The sequence below is a fragment of the Grammomys surdaster genome, unplaced genomic scaffold (genome assembly GCF_004785775.1).
Source record: "Grammomys surdaster isolate TR1022 unplaced genomic scaffold, NIH_TR_1.0 125941, whole genome shotgun sequence".
NCBI lineage: Eukaryota > Metazoa > Chordata > Mammalia > Rodentia > Muridae > Grammomys > Grammomys surdaster.
This window is the reverse complement of record NW_021620763.1, coordinates 2,233,802-2,255,650: the sequence shown is the minus strand read 5'-3', so window position 1 is coordinate 2,255,650 and position 21,849 is coordinate 2,233,802. Positions and strand designations below refer to the sequence as shown.

The 21,849-nt window shown below is 47.7% G+C and overlaps 1 protein-coding gene across 1 annotated transcript in view; it reads right to left on the bottom strand.

Moving 5' to 3' along the window:
* Positions 1–6,174: 6,174 nt before the first annotated feature.
* Positions 6,175–21,849, bottom strand: part of Atp1a1 (ATPase Na+/K+ transporting subunit alpha 1) — a 28,670-nt gene continuing 12,995 nt past the window's right edge. Inside the window, exons 5-23 of the mRNA XM_028752972.1 lie at positions 21,616–21,729; positions 21,169–21,303; positions 20,943–21,060; positions 20,276–20,544; positions 19,587–19,785; positions 18,800–18,909; positions 16,861–16,995; positions 16,201–16,393; positions 14,780–14,955; positions 13,906–14,042; positions 12,802–12,952; positions 12,125–12,293; positions 11,847–12,001; positions 11,180–11,303; positions 9,655–9,800; positions 9,404–9,534; positions 8,944–9,045; positions 6,853–6,944; positions 6,175–6,529 (exon numbers count right to left, since the gene is read on the bottom strand). Coding sequence (XP_028608805.1) covers positions 6,501–6,529; positions 6,853–6,944; positions 8,944–9,045; positions 9,404–9,534; positions 9,655–9,800; positions 11,180–11,303; positions 11,847–12,001; positions 12,125–12,293; positions 12,802–12,952; positions 13,906–14,042; positions 14,780–14,955; positions 16,201–16,393; positions 16,861–16,995; positions 18,800–18,909; positions 19,587–19,785; positions 20,276–20,544; positions 20,943–21,060; positions 21,169–21,303; positions 21,616–21,729 — 2,685 coding nt within the window. The 3' untranslated portion in view covers positions 6,175–6,500. The remainder of the gene's footprint in view (positions 6,530–6,852; positions 6,945–8,943; positions 9,046–9,403; positions 9,535–9,654; positions 9,801–11,179; positions 11,304–11,846; positions 12,002–12,124; positions 12,294–12,801; positions 12,953–13,905; positions 14,043–14,779; positions 14,956–16,200; positions 16,394–16,860; positions 16,996–18,799; positions 18,910–19,586; positions 19,786–20,275; positions 20,545–20,942; positions 21,061–21,168; positions 21,304–21,615; positions 21,730–21,849) is intronic.

Sequence of the window (21,849 nt, the reverse complement as noted above, 5' to 3'; positions counted from 1 at the left end):
AGCTGCCTAAGTTCTGGAATTGCAGGTGTTTCCCATCACACATGGCTAAGAATGTACATTTTCTAGCAAGTCCACAGGTGTTGCTGATACTGGCAGACTAAACACAGTTTTGAGGGCATTACTGTAAGGCAAAGGCTCTTAACTTTGACTTTCGCATCTGCTGAAGTCTGCTGGGAGTTTTAATAGGTTCCGATGCCTGGCTTCCGCTTTCCATGGCTACATTTCTCCATGTGGTTTCAGGGTCCAGTCAAAGAGGATCCTGTGCTAGGGGGCACCGCTGTTTCCCCCACCACGCAGCAGTTTTGTGATGTAAGCATCTCACTCTAAAAGACACAGGTGTTAAAGATATGGTCCAAAGCTGATGGATCCAGTCATTGAGAGGGGCGAATCTAGTCCCGAGGACTCTGCCCTCACTAGTGAACTCATCTGTGGATAGATTTGGAATATGGTAGTGTTTTAGAGAGGTAATGAAGATGGAAGACATAGGACCTAATTGAAGAAATAGGTGACAGAGAGTGTACTCTCAGGGGCTGTATGTTGCCTTGCATCTTCTCCAATCTGTATCTTGTCAGCTGAAGAAGGCTGATTTGGTATTGTTTCCCTCTGTGCGACAAGAACACACCTTGACCTCTGGTCCACAGCAATGGAGTCAGTTGGCAATTGGAACCCTGAAACCATGAGCCTCAATAAAACCTCCGTCTATCATGTCAGGCGTTTTGTCATATGCACGTAGAAAGTTCCCTCCCAAGACAGAGGGAGACGATTGTTTTGTGTGAAAGGGTGTCTTAGGTAGGGTTTCTATTGCTGTGAAAAGACACCATGACCATAGCAACTCTTATAAAGAAAGGCACTTAATTGGGGCTGGCTTTAGTCCACTATTGTTACGGTGAGGAGCATGATGGCAGGCAGGCAGACATGCCTGAGATGTAGCTGAGAGTTTTATATCAAAAATTGGTAGGCATCAGGAAGAATCAGTCACTGGGTGTGGCTTGAGCATTTGAAACCTCAAAGCCTACCTGCTTGCCCGCCTCCCCTCCCCTCCATACCCCCAGTGACACACTTCCTTCAACAAAGCCACATCTACATCAACAACCTCCTAGCAATGCCACTCCCTATGAGCCTATGGGGCTTGTTTTCATTCAAACCACCACAAAGGGCTTGTGGTCCAGCCAGGGAGTGATGGATGTGTTAGGCTAGCTCACATCCCATTGCCTCAGAGTCCCCTGACTGAACCTCTAGGAGGTTGGGAAATTCGATTCCACTGGCTGCTACAGAAGAACAGGGATGTGACTTACTAAGCAACTATCTGGTTGTTATCATTACCGCTGTCTGGGACCAAGTACTCCTCGGGTGGATCTCCAGATGGGGGAACCTACAAGTACTTGTGCTATGTTAGGGTGTGGGTGAACATGTTAGGGTAAAACGACCAATGGCGATATGAGATGTTTTTATATCCATGCCCATGGAGCCTATGTCGAAACCATGTTCTATAGACAGCGCTCAATACTTCCCATCCACTCAAGTCACTAGCTTTTCCAGGTTTCAGTTTCTCACTGTGAAGAGTCTACTTGGATCTGTTTCATGGGATTCAACATGGTAAGCCACCGCAGGCAGCGCTGCAGGCAGGAGCAGCTGCTCAGTGGATGTTGGTTCCCCCACCCCCACCCCCTTGGGTGCTAGTGCTACAGAATGAAAGCAGATGGCCAGGGATGCGTATACACACAGGGCAAAGAGCTGGCTTTGAGGCTTTCACTGTCTGCTTTGGTGGGGGAGACACACCAGAGAAGACTCTTACTGTAGTAAAGGGGGAGTGTATGTTTCCAGGGCAACGGTTGGCACCCATGCCCTTCCTGTCTGTCACTCCAAGGAAAAGTTTTAAACCTTGTCGTAGGTTTTTAATGGAGCCGTTATTCATACTATAAAAGGATTCTTCGCATACTGAGCAGCCTCTTTAGACATTTCTGCTTTCCTACACACAGATTAACTACACTGAGTCAGAGCCCTGAATGTAGAAAGGGAAGGGAAGGGAGGGCAGAGGGGACAGGCAGGAGGGAAAAGGAAGGGACCTCTGCCTTTCAGAAAAGCTGGTCTGAAATCCACAGTGTTTAAAACAACAACAATAAAAAAAAAAACCAAAAAAAAAACCTAAACCAAAACAAAAAAGCCCACCATCACAAGCCGTGGCAACAACAGAATAAAAGTTTAAAACTCTTGATTGCTAGGGACCAGTTAGCAGTGCTGAAGCCCAGAAGCCATCTTCTGTAACCTGTAGGAGGAACCAGATCTGTCACCTTCACTGGGAAGGCCTGTCCCAGACTGCCCTGGGGCCCAATGGGAGAGGCAGGCTGAGCTGCTCCGGATTACAGCAGCCTGCCTTCACGCTTCCTGCTTACACAAGTGGCAGCCTGATTACTCAGGTCCTGGGGGCAAATTCATTTGAGTAACTGTTCAACGGGTTGTGCTCAGTTTCCAAGAAATTTTCAGTGCTCCAGTTTTAATGCCAGCTCTAACCTCCCATGTTCTTTGTCCCTCATAAAAACACTGCCCTTCTCTGGTCCTTGGCCTCAGCACTGGCTCTCTACCACACGGTGAAAACTTCCCAAGCATCTTGTATGCTAGAGACAAAGCATTAGCATCCCATGTGTCATTGCCCAAGTGTCCTGGTTATGGGTTAGGGAGGTAGATGTGTCACCGTTAGTCACTTGTTGGTGGTATGGCACTGGGCAAGTCACCTCACATCTCTGAACTCCAAGTTGTTTCACTAGCAAACAGTTGTTACTTAGAACATTGTCTGGCCGGTGATAAACTTGATACATAAGTACTGAGTTCCACTAAGTAGGAACACCAAACTTTCCCGCTAGTTTTATCTTTAGTGAAACGGGATTGGGGAAACTTTTATCTAACTTTCAGGAAGGCCCAGGCACTTGCCAAGCCCGCTCTGCAGTTTATTTGATCTTTGCCGAAACCTTGTGAGGAGTGTATAATGGCCATGGCACTTTATATAGGTAGAGAGGTTTGTAGAGCCAGTGACTTGCTGAGATGGAAAGCCCACAAGCCAGTATCTTGATGCCTACCAGAGATACCCCCACCTCCAGATGCACAGGGGAGTGGGAACCTAGCACTTAGAGAACTGTCCCCTTCCCACAGGTGAGTGTGTTTGTGTGTGTGTGTTCGTGTGTGTGTGTCCAATAGGAGGTCCTGTCCCTGTCAACATCACAACATGCTGTGTTTGTACCTCAGGGGAGTCAAAGTGGTTTGGGGAAAGTGTGATCCCTACCCCAGATTTGCCCTTTGTCTTCCCTTCTGAGCTACATGGCACTCTGGGCAAGGTCTCTTTGCCCATCTCTTTGAGTTCTGGCCATTGTATGACACGTTCTTTGTGAGGCACTGAGCTTGGCACAGAGTTCACAGTAGGTGACAACATAACACATTGGGAACTGTAGTTAGCATTGGGTATGAGGCACAAGGCAGCCATCTGATGAGCCATCCCATCCTCACTGGGAGAGAGGGATTCTTATGAAATCCTGTGATACCCAGATGAACCACAGTGCTTTGGAGCCCAGGCCAGTCTGGGGTCCAGTGCCCTTACTGATGCCTCTGTACCTCTTAGAAGATCTTGTCTTCATGACTTTGACATGATCCCCCACTCTAACTCCGTATCTAGTTCTAGACACCTGCTTGTTCTTAAACTCTGTTTTCAAACTTCAGTATTGAGATAGAGGGACCCTAAATCACAGGCTGGTGGCAACTTGGGCACAGATCAGATGGGCTAAGCTCTTCTCCTTTGAGAAGCAGTGGCACCAATGAGCATACATTTTAAAATTATAGCTGCATAGGCATTGTGCAGTTTTCTATATTATATATTGTAATTATCTATATATGTAATTATGACATATAGTATACATAATTAGATAATATATACACACGCATATAGATATATAAATGAGGAGAAGTTATTCAATTACTGAGCAGCCATACCTGAATCTGGGCTATTAGAAAACACATAGCCTGTGCCCTTGGCCACCTTGTTGGTGCCCACATCCTGGTGATTGCCTCAGCATGGGAAGAGGTCTCCATCACTCCAAGGTTTTGGCTTGGGCAACAGGTGATGGATGCATCACTGCCCAGATTATGCTCATTCTGCAGCTACTCGAATGAGTTTGCCTTTTAGGTAAACTGTCTGATTCCTGTGAGCTAATTCCCAAATATACGAAGATGTCCAAAATCCAAGTGGATATAGGGAGGGAGGATCAGATTAAAGGTGTAGATCACCCCACCAGGAATACAGAGCCAGGGGGGAGAAGGGCAGGAGGCTATTCCCATGAGGACCAAGAAGCAAGGAGCTGTGAGAAAAGGGCTTGAGTGAGCCGAGGTGGCTGCAGGACAGGAACTGTTCTGGAAGTGGTATGGCGGGTGGCATGTGTACTGCTGAGGCCAGGGAGGTCTAAGGAGTCCATGGCTGGACAGTCTGCTCAATGTGATTTTAGTCACATGGTTTCAAGGAGAGATGGAGGAAGTGGTGTTCCGATTGGGAAATAAGCAAGGACAGGAAAGAAGTCATGGGTACATGGGCCAAAGCCTTGGGGACCACTCAAGAGAGTGTTCAGGGAAGGCTCAGATGCGCATCTGTAGGGCACAGACAGTTGGCTGATCACTGAAGTCATCCTTAGGAGCTGTTACTATGAGGTGCCAGAGAGGGTTCTCATAGGCTCATGCAGCCTGAGTGGGAGGAGTTGGTAGCCTAATGTTGTTTCACAAGGGTGGGAAGCCCCAGCCACTAGGAGACTTGGTTTTGGCAACAGCTTGCCCTGAACCGCAGGTTACTTAGCTTCTTTTTCTACATCCAATATTTGACAACTTATCCAATGACGAATAATCACTAATTAGAAAAGGACAGAAATGTCCTGGTGCACAAGGGGTAGAGGCTCAGAAGCCCTTCTCCCTCGAAGGTGCTTCCCAGATTAGAACAGTGGAGGGGGCTCTGCCTGGCAGCAAGCTGTCCTTCCAGGGAAGGCCTAAAGCTTCAGGCTGAGTCAAATCCTGTAAATACTCCTGGCCTTCATCACAGTGTACTCTCACTGGCCAACACCCTGGAGTGACAGAAAATGAACATACAAAGTGTTAAGATTGGGACAAAGCAGGCCTGTGGCAGTCTAAGCTCACAGGGAAGTCTCCCCTAGAGGATCTCATCAGCCTTGGTGGGGAGTCTTCTAACCCAGGGTCTCTCCTTACAGCCCAGTTTCTGTGTTGCTTTGAGAGACACTTCTTGTAGAAGATGACTTGTTTGTAAGCACTGATCAGTAAAAAGCCCAAGGCAGGAGATGGATGAAGATGCCCATCCCAGGCTTGAAGTTCTGGTGGTAGCAACAGGGGGCATGTGGCGTTTGCTCCCCTATGCACACTTCAGAGCAGTACAGGAACATGATTGAAAGTCACAGATCATCTGGTGATGAAGGTCACTACTTGGAACCAGAGGTGTACACAGCTTGTTATCCTTCCCTCGGGAGTGGCAATGGGAGCCATTGTTAACAGCCCTGCTTAGCACTGACTCCTGAATGCAGTACACGCTCCTCCACGTGACCCAGAAGCACACGGAACCTTTCATCCTTTCCTCAAGGCCTCCTGGCATGTAACCACTTCCTGGAACTGCTGCTGGTGGCGCTAATTTAGGGAGGAATTTATGGACAGAGTACCAGACCACACAGGCCTGACAGCCATGCAGACTTTCCCATTTAGACAAACTGGCTCTCAGGCACTTGGAGTGGGCTGGATTTGGAGAGCAAGCGGGAAGGCCTGAGGGGCTGAGATTTACATAGGCCTTGGCTGAGGTCAGGAATTCACCCAGGTGAAGTGTTCTTCTCTAAGAAGCCAAGAGCCAAGGAACAGGTGGGGCTGCGGTAACCAGGGCAGTGTCCAGGAAAGTGGGTCAGGGAAGCTCATGTATGTGAGAACAGGAACAGTTTCCTCCTGGCCCCTGGCTCTCAGATGTGGGTGTCAGTCACCTGGGGAGCTTATTAAATGCACTGCTGTCAGCCTTGTCAGGGCTGGGCTGCCTTTCCTAACAAGGCCCAGGAGATGCTTCAGAGCTGATGGCCTGGGGATCCACCAATGGAAACACCACACGGCTCATCACACACAACCTCTGCCACAAGAAGCAGGCGACAAGGACTCTAATCCATTATAATAGCCATCTTTATTTGTAAAAATCCAGATATAAAACGTAATCTTTCAGTCTTTCCAGGTTTTCCTTTTTTACAAAAACGAAAAGGCACATATAAACCTTCCCCGCTGTCGTTCCCGTACACGGTGTTTTTCAGGCAGCCCTCCCCCCGCCCCCCATTACAGCTACATGCTTCATTCCAGGACGTCTGGATCCCCACATGCTTTGGTGCTTTCCTACCAGGGTAGAGTTCCGAGCTCCAAGACTTGAAGTACACAAAGAGGGGGTAGGGGTGGGTGCAGTGTGTGGCACAATGTTCCACGGCGTGCAGGGCAGTGGGCTAGTAGTAGGTTTCCTTCTCCACCCAGCCTGAGAGAGAGGGAGAGAGGGACATATGTTGTTGAGTCCTCTTTTGGGAAAAACCAGGACAGTGACCCCCTAAGGATAATCTCTCTGTGTGTGGTGTGTACACGCTTGCATGTATGCATGTGTGTACCTGAGACCTCAGATGTAGCTAATTAGCTCTAAGAATACTGCTATTATTAGGTTTCTGTCGAGGCTTTCTTTACATTTGCTTTGCACTTTTTAAAGTCTTAAAAACCACGACGTGTTTCCACCTCAGTTCTGTCTGTGGAAGGCATATGTGTAACCTGCTGGGGAGGAGGCCCAGACCTGCCTGTGGGCCCACTTACCGCCAGGGCGTCGCCTGATGATGAGCTTCCGCACCTCGTCATACACAAAGATGAGAAGGGAGTAGGGGAAGGCACAGAACCACCAAGTAGGTCTGCAAATTAAATAACCACTAAGTCAGACACAAACCAAACAATCCAAAGGAAGACAGAAAAAGCATACATCTCCAAAGTGACCAGGAAACCATCAGGTAGCTGACCACAGGCACCCTTAACTACAGTCATTCACAGAATTAAAAACAAGCAAACAAAAACTCCCCCAAACCATCAGAAGCTCCATTGCCAGGCCCAGAGCTACAGCGGCCAGCCTACGATTCATGCAGGAAGCCCATTTGCCTTGAGCTTTCCTAGCACTCAGGCTGTATTTTCTGTTGACAACCTGAGTGCCTGAACATTTTCTTTCTTCCTTTCCTAAAGTACTTAAGCTCCCAAGTGCATTGGTCTTCTGCCTTGGCATTTGCAGACAAAGCCCTGCCAGTGTGGGTCAAAGCCAGTTTATTCAGACCCTGAACTTGGTCTCTGACCATGGAATTAGGGAGGACCAGCTGAGCCCTGACAGATGACAAAGGTCTTCAGAGGAGGAGCCTGGAAAAGCTGTCTCATGGTCCCCAGCAGAGACACAGGCTCCGGGTGGCCTCCTGCAGGCACCAGGCTTCCTTGACTACAGCTCCTGGATAAACAAAGGAGGAAGGATGGCCCTGCCAGCTCTGCAGTCTCCGCCCTTCCTATGTGCCCTGCACAGCAGTGGGAAGGTGACCTCAGTGCCTCAGCCAGCAACAGAAGCCCTGACCAAATGGAGGAGAAGCTGCCAGGAGCAAGTCAGCTCACAAAAGAGTCAAGGTGCCCAGAAAATGGCAGTGTCCTGAGGCTCCGCTCTTCCTTACTGGGACTTCCCAGAGGTTGTGTGGCAGCCTGTGACCCCTCTGTCCCTCTCTCATTCAACAAGGCTCAGGTCAATATAATCCAACTTGGATGCACTCTGTGCAGGGTACTATGCGACCTGACAGTAACAAAAAAAAAACAAAAAGCCATAAAGATTATTATCGGGAGAGCAAAAACAGCAATGCCAACAAAGAGATGTTGCAAGGACTTCAGCTCAAAGGGACTATCAGGATTGATGGGTTGGGTGGGAACATCCTTACCAAAGATGCAGGTAGAGAGGGTAACAGTGAACTGACCTACTATGGCCTTGGACAGGCTGTGAGATACACCCTGGATGCCTGCCCCACCTTGCACCATAGACTCTGTACTTGATGAGGCCAAAGTGTTTTAGTTCTAAGACGAGATCAGTGCATGGAAGTGTTGGCAAGAGTCCAGGAAGGGAGATGGTCCAGATGAGTCTGAGCAATGACAGGGCCGGGTGGAATTCAAGAGACTGATGCTCTCAAAGGATCTTATGTTGGAAGAGCATCCTGTTCTGCAGCTCAACATGTTTAATCAAGTTGTAGCTGCTCAGCCTCAACCCGTTACTGGACAGCAGCAAATGTATGTGGAAGTTTCCACTGGCTGCCAGACTTTATGGTGAGCACTGCATATAAAAACTGAGGCCTAAGAAAAAGCACAAAGTCATTTGCTTTGTTTAAGGCCGGGCTGCTTCTGAACACAGAACAACTTGGGCATTTAGTTTCTAAACTGCGGCTCCACTCACGACTGTGAGGTCAAAGGAACCATGGATCCTCTCCACACTCCTTTGGAGTCTCCAGAAAGGTGGAAAGGTGGTATGTGACTAGGAGAATCAGCAGGACTTGGGCCTGGGCCTCCAAGGCCCAGGACAGCTCTAGGTGGCTCTAAGGACAGCTGGACTTTATAGCAGAGGACCTGAGGGCTCAACAGTCTGCTGCTGAGCAATTTCAAGGAAGCAGAGCCTATGCAGTCTCACCCCTGTGCAGTCTCACTGTTAGCCAAATCCTTGACCCCAGCAGGTCTAGATTTGCCAGTCTGGTTTACTGGCAGGTCTGGCTTTCCTGTCTTCTAGTGCAGAGAAACTAGTTAGTACACACACCGCCTGGAAGTCAGGCAACTTACATACGACACGAGGGGGAAAGCCACACAAACTATGTCCACACCTTTTGGAATGCAAGAGGCTCCACTTACTTGAGGGGATACATCCTAAGTGCTGCACCCATCCCAGGGCAGTAGGATAGGAAAGCAGCAAGGGCTGTCTCTTCAAAGAGGCCAAATATTAAGATCTTGTTCCTAAAATTCAAGGGAGACAAAAGTTTACAAGTTGCAGATTCATATTTCTGAGCATTCTTCTCTGTGGGCATGGGTAGCATTCAAACATTGTAACACTCTGACATGTACAAAGGACAGGCTTGAGAACTGCAGGTGGTGGAGAAAACTAGGAACAAACATGAAACAAACAAGCAAACCTAAACCTAAATAACCCTTTAAGCTTAAACCTTTTATGTTGGGCCCTATTCACAGATATCCTGACATGATGCCTCTTTCAAGGGTGCAGGCTGTTGGAGATTCCAGGAACTAGGTCATAGATGTCAGATGCTGAATTTATTCCAAAAGTTTGTGTAAAATTATCAGATCCTTCACAACTTACTTCATTCCCTGCTGGAAGACAGAATTCCTTCTGGTCTTGCAGATGACCAAGTCAGCCCACTGCACTACCACAATACTGACGAAGAACGCTGTATGGCAAGTGAACTCCACAATCTTCCTCTGCTCGTAGGTCTGAAAGGTGAAGCAGGCACCTCAGCCCCAGCATTTCCCCAGCTTGCAGCTAGTGGCAATGCTGCCGGTCCTCAGGGTTGGAGGAGTACTGGCTTCCACCCGCAGTGAATGGTTACATACCCACTGCTGCCCGTAGCTGTCCTCCACATCGTTGATCCAGCGGTCATCCCAGGTCTCTCGGATGCCCAAGAGGTGAAACGGCAGGAAACCGTTCTCAGCCAGGATCACAAAGTAAGTGAAGAAGCCTCCCAGGGCCTGGATCATACCTAAGTTGAAAAACCTCTCTGAGTGCTAGCCTCACCCAAGGCCCCTTCTCTACATTCACTCTCCACACTATCACCTCAGCAGCCCCAGAGAATTTTGGAGCTGGGGAGAGAAATGAGTGGTTTCCTGGATCACCAACTGATGAAGGCACAGGCAGACATACGAGCCACTTATGTGCTAATGGATGGGAGAGAGCCTATGGGACACACTGGGCTCAAGGCCGCTCTGCTCTGGAGAGTGAAATACAAAGGTCTTCTTTTTTTTTTTTTTCGAGACAGGGTTTCTCTGTGTAGCCCTGGCTGTCCTGGAACTCACTCTGTAGACCAGGCTGGCCTTGAACTCAGAATCCTCCTGCCTCTGCCTCCCAAGTGCTGGGATTAAAGGCGTGTGCCACCACTGTCTGGCAGATCTTCCTTTTAAAACACTCATCTCCCTCTCTCTATCAACTGCTTCTGTCAGGACACAAACCCAGTAGGAAATCAGTTTTCCTACTATTTAATCTAAAAAACTATAATCTCTTTTCTACTTCAACACTTCCACACACTGCCACTTTGCCAGCCAGGGAGATACCATACTTTATGGCCACCCCTTTTCTCTTGCCATTCAATCCAGCCAGGACACCCCAAGTTTCCCAGGACAGAGTCATCATTCTCTCAAAACTAGGTCTTCCTCAAAGATCTGGGGCCCTGCTGCCAGGGGTCAACTAATAACCACTGGTCAGTTTCTATACGCTGGATGCTAACCCATGCCTTCTCTAGCAACTGTTCACAGACCTAACTGCTGGCCAGATCCAGTCACTCATGGTGGTTTCACCTGGTTCTCTGAAGGAGACAGGCATTAATAAATAAGCCATTTGGGTTTCCCATCTCCCAGCTCTCCTGCTGACTTGTTAGTCTGCTAGAGCAGAAACCAGTGGGAGATGGGGGTGGGGAAAAACATCATTTGGAGATGACCCACTGAGCAAACCTCAAACTGATAGGGTTTTATGATGTCAAACTCTCCATCCCATGAGACAGAGGGATGTGGGCCCTGCCACCCTGTCCCCCCATCCCCCAATCCAGGGAAAGTGCCTGAGCTGACAGGCGTAGACTCAGGCACTGATACTGTAGAGCTCAGTGAGGAAGGTTGCCACCACTGCTTAAAGAATTACAGTTTTCACAAAAGCCACCTGTCAGGCAGCGGAGGACTTCTTCCACGGCAGAGACTCCAGCCTGGTCCCCATCTCCCTCTACTGCACACTCAGAACTCAACACAGAGCCTCACTCTACAGCTGAGCTCTCTCATCCGTCACTCCGGTCTGAACCCTGTCACAGCGTATCCAGACAGAGCATATCCCTCCGGGCCCTTCCTGGCACCTGTCTTACACAGGGACAAGGCTCACCGATCTGTCCATAGGCCATGCTGATCAGACGCTCGTTCACAAGTTTGTCTGTTTTGGGATTTCTGGGCTGCCTCTTCATGATGTCGCTCTCAGCCTGTTCATAGGCCAGGGAGATGGCGGGAACCTAGGGTGGTGAGAGGGAACAGGAGCGGGTATTAGGAACTTTTTACTAGAAAACTCTTGCCTCCTCTTTTAAAAAAAGATTTTATTCCTCTCTCTCTCTCTCTCTCTCTCTCTCTCTCTCTCTCTCTCTCTCTCTCTCTCTCTCTCTCTCTCTGTGTGTGTGTGTGTGTGTGTGTGTGTGTGTGTGTTTTGAATGGGAGACCTGGCAGGCACTCCTAACCACTGACTGAGCCATCTCTCTAACCCCTTGGCTTCTTTTTTCTGCATGTATTTCTTTTTGGTACATGGAATAGGAATACTAGAGAATCCAGTGTTTTTTAAAGTAAAAGTATCCAAAGTGAGAAATCTTTTCTGGTAAGTGAATGTGGACAACTGCCCCTAGGACAGCTAACTCAGAGCCAGCGATGCTGAGGTTGGAAAGAAACCTGGACATTCACTAAGAACTTCTTTTCATATACCAGACTCACAGGTCCCAGGAACAAGACCTGGTAGCAGCATATGGGGACACATTACCACTACTTGCGAGGTTATGACACTCACGTACCATGTCAGTGCCCAAGTCAATGCAGAGGATGGTCACGGTGCCCAGGGGCAGTGGAATGTTTGCAATAATAAATATCAAGAAGGGAGTGATTTCCGGAATGTTACTGGTTAGGGTGTAAGCAATGGATTTCTTCAAGTTATCAAATATCAGACGACCTGGAAAAGCAAGATTGTTTTTATTGTATGACTTGAAGAGACAGGCAGACGAGAAACTGAAGACAAACTCGCTAACTGCTCACTGGGATGAGCTGTGGGGGAGCCTCTTAAAGGCGCTCTCACCTTCCTCTACTCCAGTCACAATGGAGGCAAAGTTGTCATCCAGAAGAATCATGTCAGCAGCTTGCTTGGACACATCCGAGCCAACAATCCCCATGGCAACCCCAATATCTGCCTTTTTCAAAGCTGGAGAGTCATTGACACCATCCCCTGTGACGGCCACGATGGCACCCTGTCCAGAGAAGGAGGAGGTGGGTGGGTTAATAAGCCCATTTCTTTGCAGGAATGAAATGAAGGGAAACTCACTCAGCAGTTATAGATGCCCTTCTCTCCCACTGAGGCTGCATGGACCGAGTCTTGGGATCATCTTGGCCAAATACTCACATGGACCCCACCCACAATGACAATAGGGAAAAATGACAATAAGCATATTCTCCCCCATTTAACCCAGGAATGACCTTGGTGAATGGCACTGTGGTAAGCCCTGTCCCTGCAGGCACAGCAATGGTAAAAGTTAGGGAAGTGTCTTCTGGCAACCTCCACTTCCACTGAAGACTGGAGGACCTATTCTGTTGTTTCACCAGAGTCCACTGAGGGTTAGCTCTGGGCTACAGTATGGCCAAATCCCTCTTCCTATGCCTGGAACTCCACACTACACAAAGAGCCTGTTCTCTTTAGTTCGGCTCTGCTTTCACTGGACCCTGGAGCCTGATGCTCTGTGGCCCTTGCAGCTCACTCACCTGCCGCTGGCAGCCCTCCACGATGATGAGCTTCTGCTGAGGAGAGGTCCTGGCAAAGACAATCTCTGTGTGGTACCGCAAGATGTCATCCAGCTCCTCAGAGGTCATGTCCTTCAAATCACTGCCGTGTACTACACAGGCCTTAGCATCTCTAGAATTGGGACCAGGAAAGTAACAAAGGTCACCTGATCATTTGCTAGCACTTCCAAAACAGAACCAAGACCCAAATGACTTCCCCATCACTTAAGAACTGGTCCTGTTCAGTATTTATAGACTGTTGCACAGATCACCTCATTCAAAGTCCATGGCCACTTATGGGAGGCCAGATAGCCACCTCCCTGTCCCCTACTCTATCAGATGGACTGGAAGAACAGACAGACACAATTTTAGAAATGGCAGAGCTGAGAAAACCCTTCCATAAACCCAAATCAGGGTGAGGAAGCCCTAGACCACACCAGAACAAAAACAAAACTGATGTCTCCACTATGCTTTTTAATCCTGTGTGCATGTGGGTGTGTGTACGTGTGGATGATGTGTGTATGCAGGAATGCATGCCAAGCCACACATGTGGAGGTCAGAGGACAACTTAGTGGAGTCGTTTCTTTCCTACTTCCAGATGTGCTCCAGGGATCACTCAGACCATGAGGCTCATGAGGCAAGCACCTTCACCACTGAGCACCTTACCCACCTTCTGTTACCCATTCTACTTTAATGGCCTCTCCCTTCTTTATTGCCTGAGTTACCTGAACAATTGTCCTTTCTCATTTATTTCTGCAGTGTGGAAACTGAGGCACTAATGGTCCAGTGGCTAGTTCAGACTATGTATCTGACTATTCAGACTACTTATCTGACTTCTCCAGTTCCAAGCACTCTGAACATCCTTAAACCTCCACTTCCAAGTTGAGCAAGTGGGAGTCCCTCCCCGTCTATTATATCATCACAAGAACTCAGAACAGCAAGTGCCATGTGGATCAGCGGGACTTCTCCCTATGAACAACAAGGTCACTCTCTGGTAGTCGGGTGCATTCACTACTCCCTTGGTGCAAGCCAAGAAACAAATCGGTCCAGAGCCAAGAGGGACTATACTTAAGCTTCCTGCCGTACCTGGGGTTCACCTGGTTCACTGGAATGTTGAGGCGAGCAGCAATGTCTTCCACAGTCTCGTTGCCTTCTGAGATAATGCCCACCCCCTTGGCAATGGCTTTGGCTGTGATTGGATGGTCTCCTGTGACCATGATGACCTGAAACAGGAAACTGAATGATATACATCAACTCATCAAAAGTATAAGCAGTACTTACTGAAAGAAACCACAGCCCGACACCAAGATTTTATGACATATGGCCACATCTATACTACATATACCATATCTCTTTTTACAGGAACATATAAGTCAAATTTTACTGATGCCATTAAAAAAAGAAAGAAAACCTAATATTTGTTGGACTATATATATGACATATATATTGCTGGTTAGCACTTTCACACTCGCCTGGTTCTGAAGGACAACAACTATAGGTTTTATTTTGATTATGTGCATATGAGTTTGTGTCAAGGGGTGGGAGACAGCAATCAAATGCAGGAGTCCTCGGAGGCATCAGACCCCTGGAGCCTGAGTCACAGGTGGCTGTGAGCTGCATGAGTTGGGTGCTAGGAACCAAATTCAGGTCCCTTAACCACTAAGCCATGTCCCTAATTTTTTTTAACATTTAGATTTAATATTTAGAAAAATATCCTTTTATCTAAAGAAGGTACTTCTTTATCTCCAATTTCACATATGCTTGTTACCCAACATTTTAGGAGTATCTGATCCTTCAGGGTTGCACTTAATGCTTAGGAAATGAGAAATGGATAGAGCGAGAGAAACACACACACACACACACACACACACACACACACACACAGAGCTGCCTGGTCCCGGGGCAGTGTTCAGACAGGACACATCTCTGTGATGGAGCTACCGAGACACACAGGCCCTACCTTAATCCCAGCGCTGCGGCATTTGCCCACAGCATCGGGGACAGCAGCTCGAGGAGGGTCAATCATGGAGATAAGACCCACGAAGCAGAGGTTATCCACAGGGAAATTGACTTCGTCAGTGTCAAACTGGAAGCCTTCGGGAAACTGTTCGTCAGGCAGAAGGAGGTGGCAGAAACCTACGAAGGAGGGTAAGTGCCTGTTAGGTTCCAGTGCTCTAGCAGTGAGGGCCAGGTCCAGCCCTTCAACCATCATGGCTATCTTGGGCTGCCTGTTAAATGTGAAAGTTTAGGACTGATACAGAGTCAGTGAAAGGACAAACATGGCCGGAGGACTCCGCCAGAAAAAATTATCACGGGACAGGAATACTCAATGTGGGCAACACTGGACTGACAACACTAGCTTTTAGCACCATCCCATTAGGCTGCTCAGCATGATGAATTATGTCTAAGTACCTAATCTGGAAAACTGAGGCCATCTCTTCCTGTCTAGTAATTGTTACTGAGCACCAGTGTGGGCATTCATAGGAGCTTCTCTGAAGATGAACGCAGAACAGATGTTCTGCTGTAACTGTATCATATGGTTGTATCATTCTAAGACATAAGACATCCCAGACTTTGCCTTTAGCACTGTGTGACAGTCACAACAGTCTGTTCAGTGGGATAGAAGACACCATTCAGGCTCAAGAAGAGTAGATCCTTCTTACTTGGGGTTGGGAAAGCAAAAAAGCAAAATGACCTTAGAGAAGACAGTAGTCTTTCGGTTAGGCAGACATGGGAGAAACACTACCTATGGGTTACTTTTGCAGGAAAAGGTGTCTGACCCAGAGAACTAGACCAAGTGATTGGTTCTCAATTATCTCACCTGGAATAAACAAATAATGGACTTGTATCTATCAATATACGATATATTGTTAGTGCCACTTGCCCAAATAAACTGGACAGAGGGCAAAATAAACGTCTGAGCCTAACCTAAGCAGTTAACAGGCTATGACAGTCAGCATTCTGGCTTTCTGCTAGTTTTATGAGTGGAATGGTCACCTCCCATGGTCCAAGAACAGTCATCCCTGGTATTACTTAGGCACACCAAAAACTAACAGATTTTAGTTAAGCTTACAGAACATGGTCATAAGAATGAGGTTAGGTAATAAACTGACAGCCCCACCTCTTGCCATACAGAACCGAGAATCATGAAGCCATGGGTCAGTAAACACAGGCCATAGTCCAGGTCAGTAAACCATCAAGACTGTTTGCCAAAATAACCATTTTCTCTACCACCTACTGCTTTAAACAATGTAAGGCATCTAAAAGAAGCAGGGTGGCTCCCCACCTCCACCCCCAAATTAAAAGGAACATCCAGAGGACACAGAAATTGCTATGATTGTCTGCAAAGCCATGCTCAGGAGCATGGCAGTCACTGTATACCTAGCACACGCTCTCCAAGGCCTCCCAGCTCTAGGTAGGCATTCTGAAAGGCATCTTTCAGCTCTTCATCCAGTGGCTGCTCCTTGCCGTGGAGGAGGATGGAGCTGCATCTGTCCAGGATCCTTTCTGGGGCACCCTTCATCACTAGCAGGTGTTTAGGCTCAGATGTATTTGGGTTCTTGTGAATGGACAACTGTGAAGATTATTCAGAAGGAAACATTAGATGGCTGCATGTGGTGATTCAGGGAGAAAAAGTAGGCATTCCTAACTAGTTAGTATTTACCATAAAGCAAATATGGAACCTCTAAATATCTCATGATATATGTTGAATACTACAGAAGGAAAACACACTTAAGCCTAAGTTCATGTATGAACACATATCCTATACATGCATGCTCATAGAGACAATCATGAACTCCTGGCAAAGCAAAAGGCTAGTCAACGCTTGCATACACACAATCTCCCCCCTCTCCCGGCCCCCAACTCCAAGGTCCCCAACAATATTCTGAGAGAGGTTTCATTTCTCCAACTGATATCAAATAAAAGGAGACTCCCAGATTTAAAGTCAGACCTTGTGGAACTTGAGTGAAGAATGTCTCTTCCTCTAGCTCATGTCTCCCAGTGCCCCCCATGCCCTGTGCGTGTCCCTGATCGGCACACCTGGTACTTGTTGGTGGAGTTGAAGGGAATCTCCACTATCTTGGTGTATTTCTCCCTCATCTCCATCACGGAGCCGCAGCAGACTTCAATGCACTTTAATAGCGCCGACTCAGAGGCATCTCCCGCTACTGCCCGCTGGGAAGAGACATCGTCTGTTAATGACCTGGAAAGGCTGATTTACAAGGCATCACTGGGAAACAGAAAACTCTGGATGTACCCCAATCTTGTCAGTGGCAGAGAAAACAGGTGAGAAGTGACCCAGACCAGACTGTTCACAGTGCCCCAGTCTCCAGGCTAATCTCCTTCCCCATCCACGTCAGCTACAGGGAAAGGGTGCCTGGAGGCATCACAGGCACACCTCCCTACCTACTGAAGCATATCTTTCCCTTCCCTTGGGTTGCTAAAAAGCCCCACACTCAACATTATTCACAACTGAACACTTCTGATTATAAGTCTGGGGGGGGGGTGGTGACACCAAAACCAAAAAAAGCAAAGATTTCTAGTATCACTCACTGGCCCAGTCTTTAAAGTGAAATGGCTTAGGGTTCAGAGCCAGGCACAAACTATCAAAGGCAAAGCAAAGGGCTCCATGCTCCAAACCTAATTCAGTTGTGCAAAATCATCTGGGCTTGAAGTTTGTGAGCTGGAAGCTGTTACCAGCTCCAGCAGTGGCATAATCAGCTGGAATTTTAGTCACTGTCCTCGATTTGGGGACACATACCTATGTTTTCTATGATCTACTTATTCACACGGCTACACAACTGTTTTGACCTTGTAAGCATTTTTCCTGTAAACAGTTTTTATACAGGTGAATATTTTAGACCTCTGACATACAAGCCTGGACACGGAGGTGAGCAAATAATTCCTACAAGGACAGCAGCCCTGTGTGAGAAAGGTGGGGGTGGTGAGCATTAGAAAAGGGGAAAGAAAAAAAAGAAAGAAAAGCAACTATTGAGCAGAGAATAAAATTACTTTCAGAAACCTTGCCAGGGAGGGCCTGCTATTATTTTCACAGCTCAGCTATCCAAATACTTCAAATATCTTGATAATCTTCCTTTTTTTTTTTTGGTCAAGAAAGATAGAAAATGCCCCACTCTGAGGTACGGCGATACACAAAGCAGCCATCATCAGTGCAACTCCCAAGATAAGCATCATGATCCCTAAACCAACTCCAACCCAACACCAAGCAAACTGCCTTCAAAAAGCAGCAAAGCCCAGCCTCACAAGCCACCTCAGTTATGTCTGAGCCACACTCGCTTTGGCGACTGAGTCTATACAGAGAAATCCCACAGGCAAGCAGCGTCACAGAGGACAGATGGGGTCTGGGAGCCTCACACAGCACCTGGAACATCTGTAACTCATGTGTCTTGTGGGACTCCAGTGGCACTTGAGCAACACAGTAAAATCCCAGCCACGCCAAACTGCTTGAGTATTCCAGGAGGCGGAGACTGGGCCTTCATCTTATTTTTGCATCATTAGCAAGCAAGCTAAGAGCGGGTAAGATAAGGGAAATAGCTGAGCTATTTTAAGAACATAATGGCTTAAGGGATTTACTGGAATCTAGTGTATCTAAACATGCAAACACAATTAGAATCAGTAGGGCAGCCTCACTGTCCCCTTGGTTAGGTGCTGTCCAAGGGACAGGGGTAACCTGGTCTCCTGAGGCTTTTCTCAGGTCTGATCTTTACTTTCTTGTCTTCCCCAATGATATGGACTACAGGCACTGAGAGCACTTTGAAGCTCTAGGCAACACAATCTATGGTCTCAAGAGCAAAGGTTCCCACCAAAGACCTCAAGCATTCTGCAATGACGATGTTCTACATACAAAGGCAAGGTGCTGTTGGGAAAGCATGGTGGCATTCTTATGTTCTAACCACACCCTTCTCCCCACCCCCAACCCAAACAACCAGACAGGCCATAGCCCTTCACAGGGGCATACCTTAAGAATAGGCAGGTTTTCCTGGTTAGCCTGAAATACCGCCCTGTTACAGAGACCAGCAATTCTGGACAGAGCAAACCAGGTGGCTGACGTCTTGTCAAAGGAGACACCTGATAGAGGGGAGCAAGAACACATGAAACAGGATGTGTTGATTTTTTAAAAATTAATTATATGTGTGTGTTCTCTGTGTGTGCAAACTCGCATGAATTTATGTGTGTCATATGCATGCAGGTGCTCAGAAAGGCAAGGAGGCATCAATTCCCCAGTGACTGGAGTTATAGGCACTTATGAGCAGCTCGACACAGGTTCTAGGAATCAAACCCAGGTCCTCTATAAGATCAGCAAGCATTCTTAACTGCTGAACCATCTCTCCAGCCCCAAGACTTGCTCACTTTGTAGACTGTGCCATATTATGAGTTCTATTAAAGCCCTATAGAAATCTGAAATGACACATCCCACTTCCTAATCAAAGACATTAGCATCTAGTGGTTCCTAATCATGTGTATAGGGCAGATTAATGGTTCTATTTTCTCCCTCTCCCTCTATCCAACAATAAGTATTAAACCAAAAACCAAATCAATGTCATGGGCTTAAAAAAAAGCAAGTAGGGCTGTCAGGATGGCTCAGAGTGAAGGCTAGCATGCCGATCAGGAACCTACAGGGCAGGAGAGAACAGACTCCTGTAAGCTGCCCTCTGATCTCCACGTGTGTGCAATGGCACGCCTGTGCCCACATATGCACATAATAAGTAGGCCAAGCTTCAGTATAAGGTGGGCTCTAGCCTTACCGCTCTGATTCTCTGTGGTGTCAGCTTCATGGATCTGATTGTCAAACCACATGTGGGCCACTGTCATCCGGTTCTGAGTCAGAGTTCCAGTCTTGTCTGAGCAAATGGTAGATGTGGACCCCAAGGTCTCCACAGCTTCCAAGTTCTTCACCAGGCAGTTCTTCCTTGCCATGCGCTTGGCAGTGAGCGTCAGACATACCTGCATACAGGGCAGGCAAGAGAGGGACATCACTCATCCAGGCTGGAGCACTACACAAACTCCACCACATCTTCATACAGAAGAAATCTGCTTAAAATTCAATTTCTCCAACCTCCTCCCAAAGTCATGATGTCATGAAGATGGTAGGGACTTCCTCCCATCTCCAATAGACAATGTAATAAAAAACAAAACAGAATTATCAAGTCTATCCTCCATACTGACCTCCAAGTTACTATTTTCCTCCACTGTCCTGAGCTGGATTACATGGTAACTTAAAACCACGGTATGCTTTGGGGTTTCTGATAAACCTATGCTAAAGTTTTCTGTGTCAAAGTTTACCATATGATGTGGAACCAAAGACAGCACAGACATCAATACAGAACATAAATACAGAAGTTGGCAGCTCCCTGTAAGAGGCTCATGGCTGAGCCCTGCACCCACATGAGCTGAGCTGAGTGATGGCAACTGCTGCCATCCCCAGGCATCTTACCGTGACAGTGGCCAGCAAACCTTCTGGCACGTTGGCTACGATGATACCAATGAGGAAGATGACAGCCTCAAGCCAGGTGTACTCAAGGATCAGAGAGAGAATGAAGAAAGACACCCCCAGGAACACGGCCACACCCGTGATGAGGTGGATGAAATGCTCGATCTCTTCAGCAATGGGGGTCTGGCCACCTTCCAGCCCAGAAGCAAGCGTGGCAATTCTGCCCATTACAGTGCGATCCCCAGTGTATACCACGATGCCTCGTGCAGTTCCTTGAGAGAAGGGGTGTGGGGACTGTGTCAGCCAGAGGCCTGAGAGCATGTGGTTTCAAAGAACACACACATGTAGAGTCCCGTCCTTTATTTAAACAGAACAAGTTTTCTGGGTAACTTGATGTCTGTTTTAAAGCACAGTATGGTGAAGAGACTGGTACACACTGCCATGAGAGCAGAAGCCACACTGGCCTATTGCTATCAGCACAAACCACTGTGTGGATGAAAGCTAAACTTCCTGAGCTTTCCTGGCAGCAGGTGAAGTCTCTCTGCTCTGTGCTGAGGAAAGCCGTCAGAATGGAGCCAATGAAATGAGGAGCTGTGCCCTGCCCCTCTCTCCTTCTGTTAACACCCACAATAATACTAAGACATGCCAAAGAGCGCCTTAAATAGCCCACCTTCCACACAGTTGGTTGAGAAGAAGGCAATGTTCCTTGTTTCCAAGGGGTTCTCGTTTGTGAAATCTGGGGACCGAGTCTGGGGTTCTGATTCACCAGTGAGTGAGGAGTTATCCACCTGTATGGGATGAAAAGAGCACCAGGTGATTCCCCGGTCTCACTAGGGGCTGCTGTGCCCATGTCTACAGAGCTGATCTAGTCAACAGAGGTTGCCTGGGTCACCTACCTTGCAGCCGTTTGCAGATATGATTCTGAGATCAGCAGGGATTCGGTCTCCGCCTTTCACCTCCACCAGATCCCCGACAACCACATCCTCTGCGTTGATGCTCATTTTCTCTCCGTTTCGAATCACCAGGGCTTGCTTCGGAAGGGAAGACGGTTGACACCATTAGAGGGAGCCCAACAGAGCAAGGGTAGAGTTCAAAAATAAGAAAACCAAGTTACAAATGTGCTTATCCCAAGTTACCTGGATCTACAGCAAAGATATCACTCATGTTAGTACAAAACACTGCAGCTCAACAGTTACCCTAGAGCTGTTTCCAGTGGACACCACCCTTGCTCTCAGAGACAGCTTAGACAACGTCACTTAATACTTGCACTGTCTTAATGTCACAGTAATTTATGTCATGAGAGCTGTCAATCTCCCAAAAGGGAAGGATGAAGCCACAGGTACCTGAGGGACCATGTTTTTGAAGGATTCCATGATCTTGGAGCTTTTTGCTTCTTGATAATAGGAGAAACAGCCAGTTATGATGACTACAGCAGAGAGTACCACCCCGAGGTACAGCTAGAAGGAAGCAGACAAGTTAGCCCCAGAGGAAATAGTCAGGTAGCTCAGACTGAATAAGAAACACATCTGGAGGGGCTCACAGCTTCAGAAATAGTGAACTCATGTCTTCACATGTAT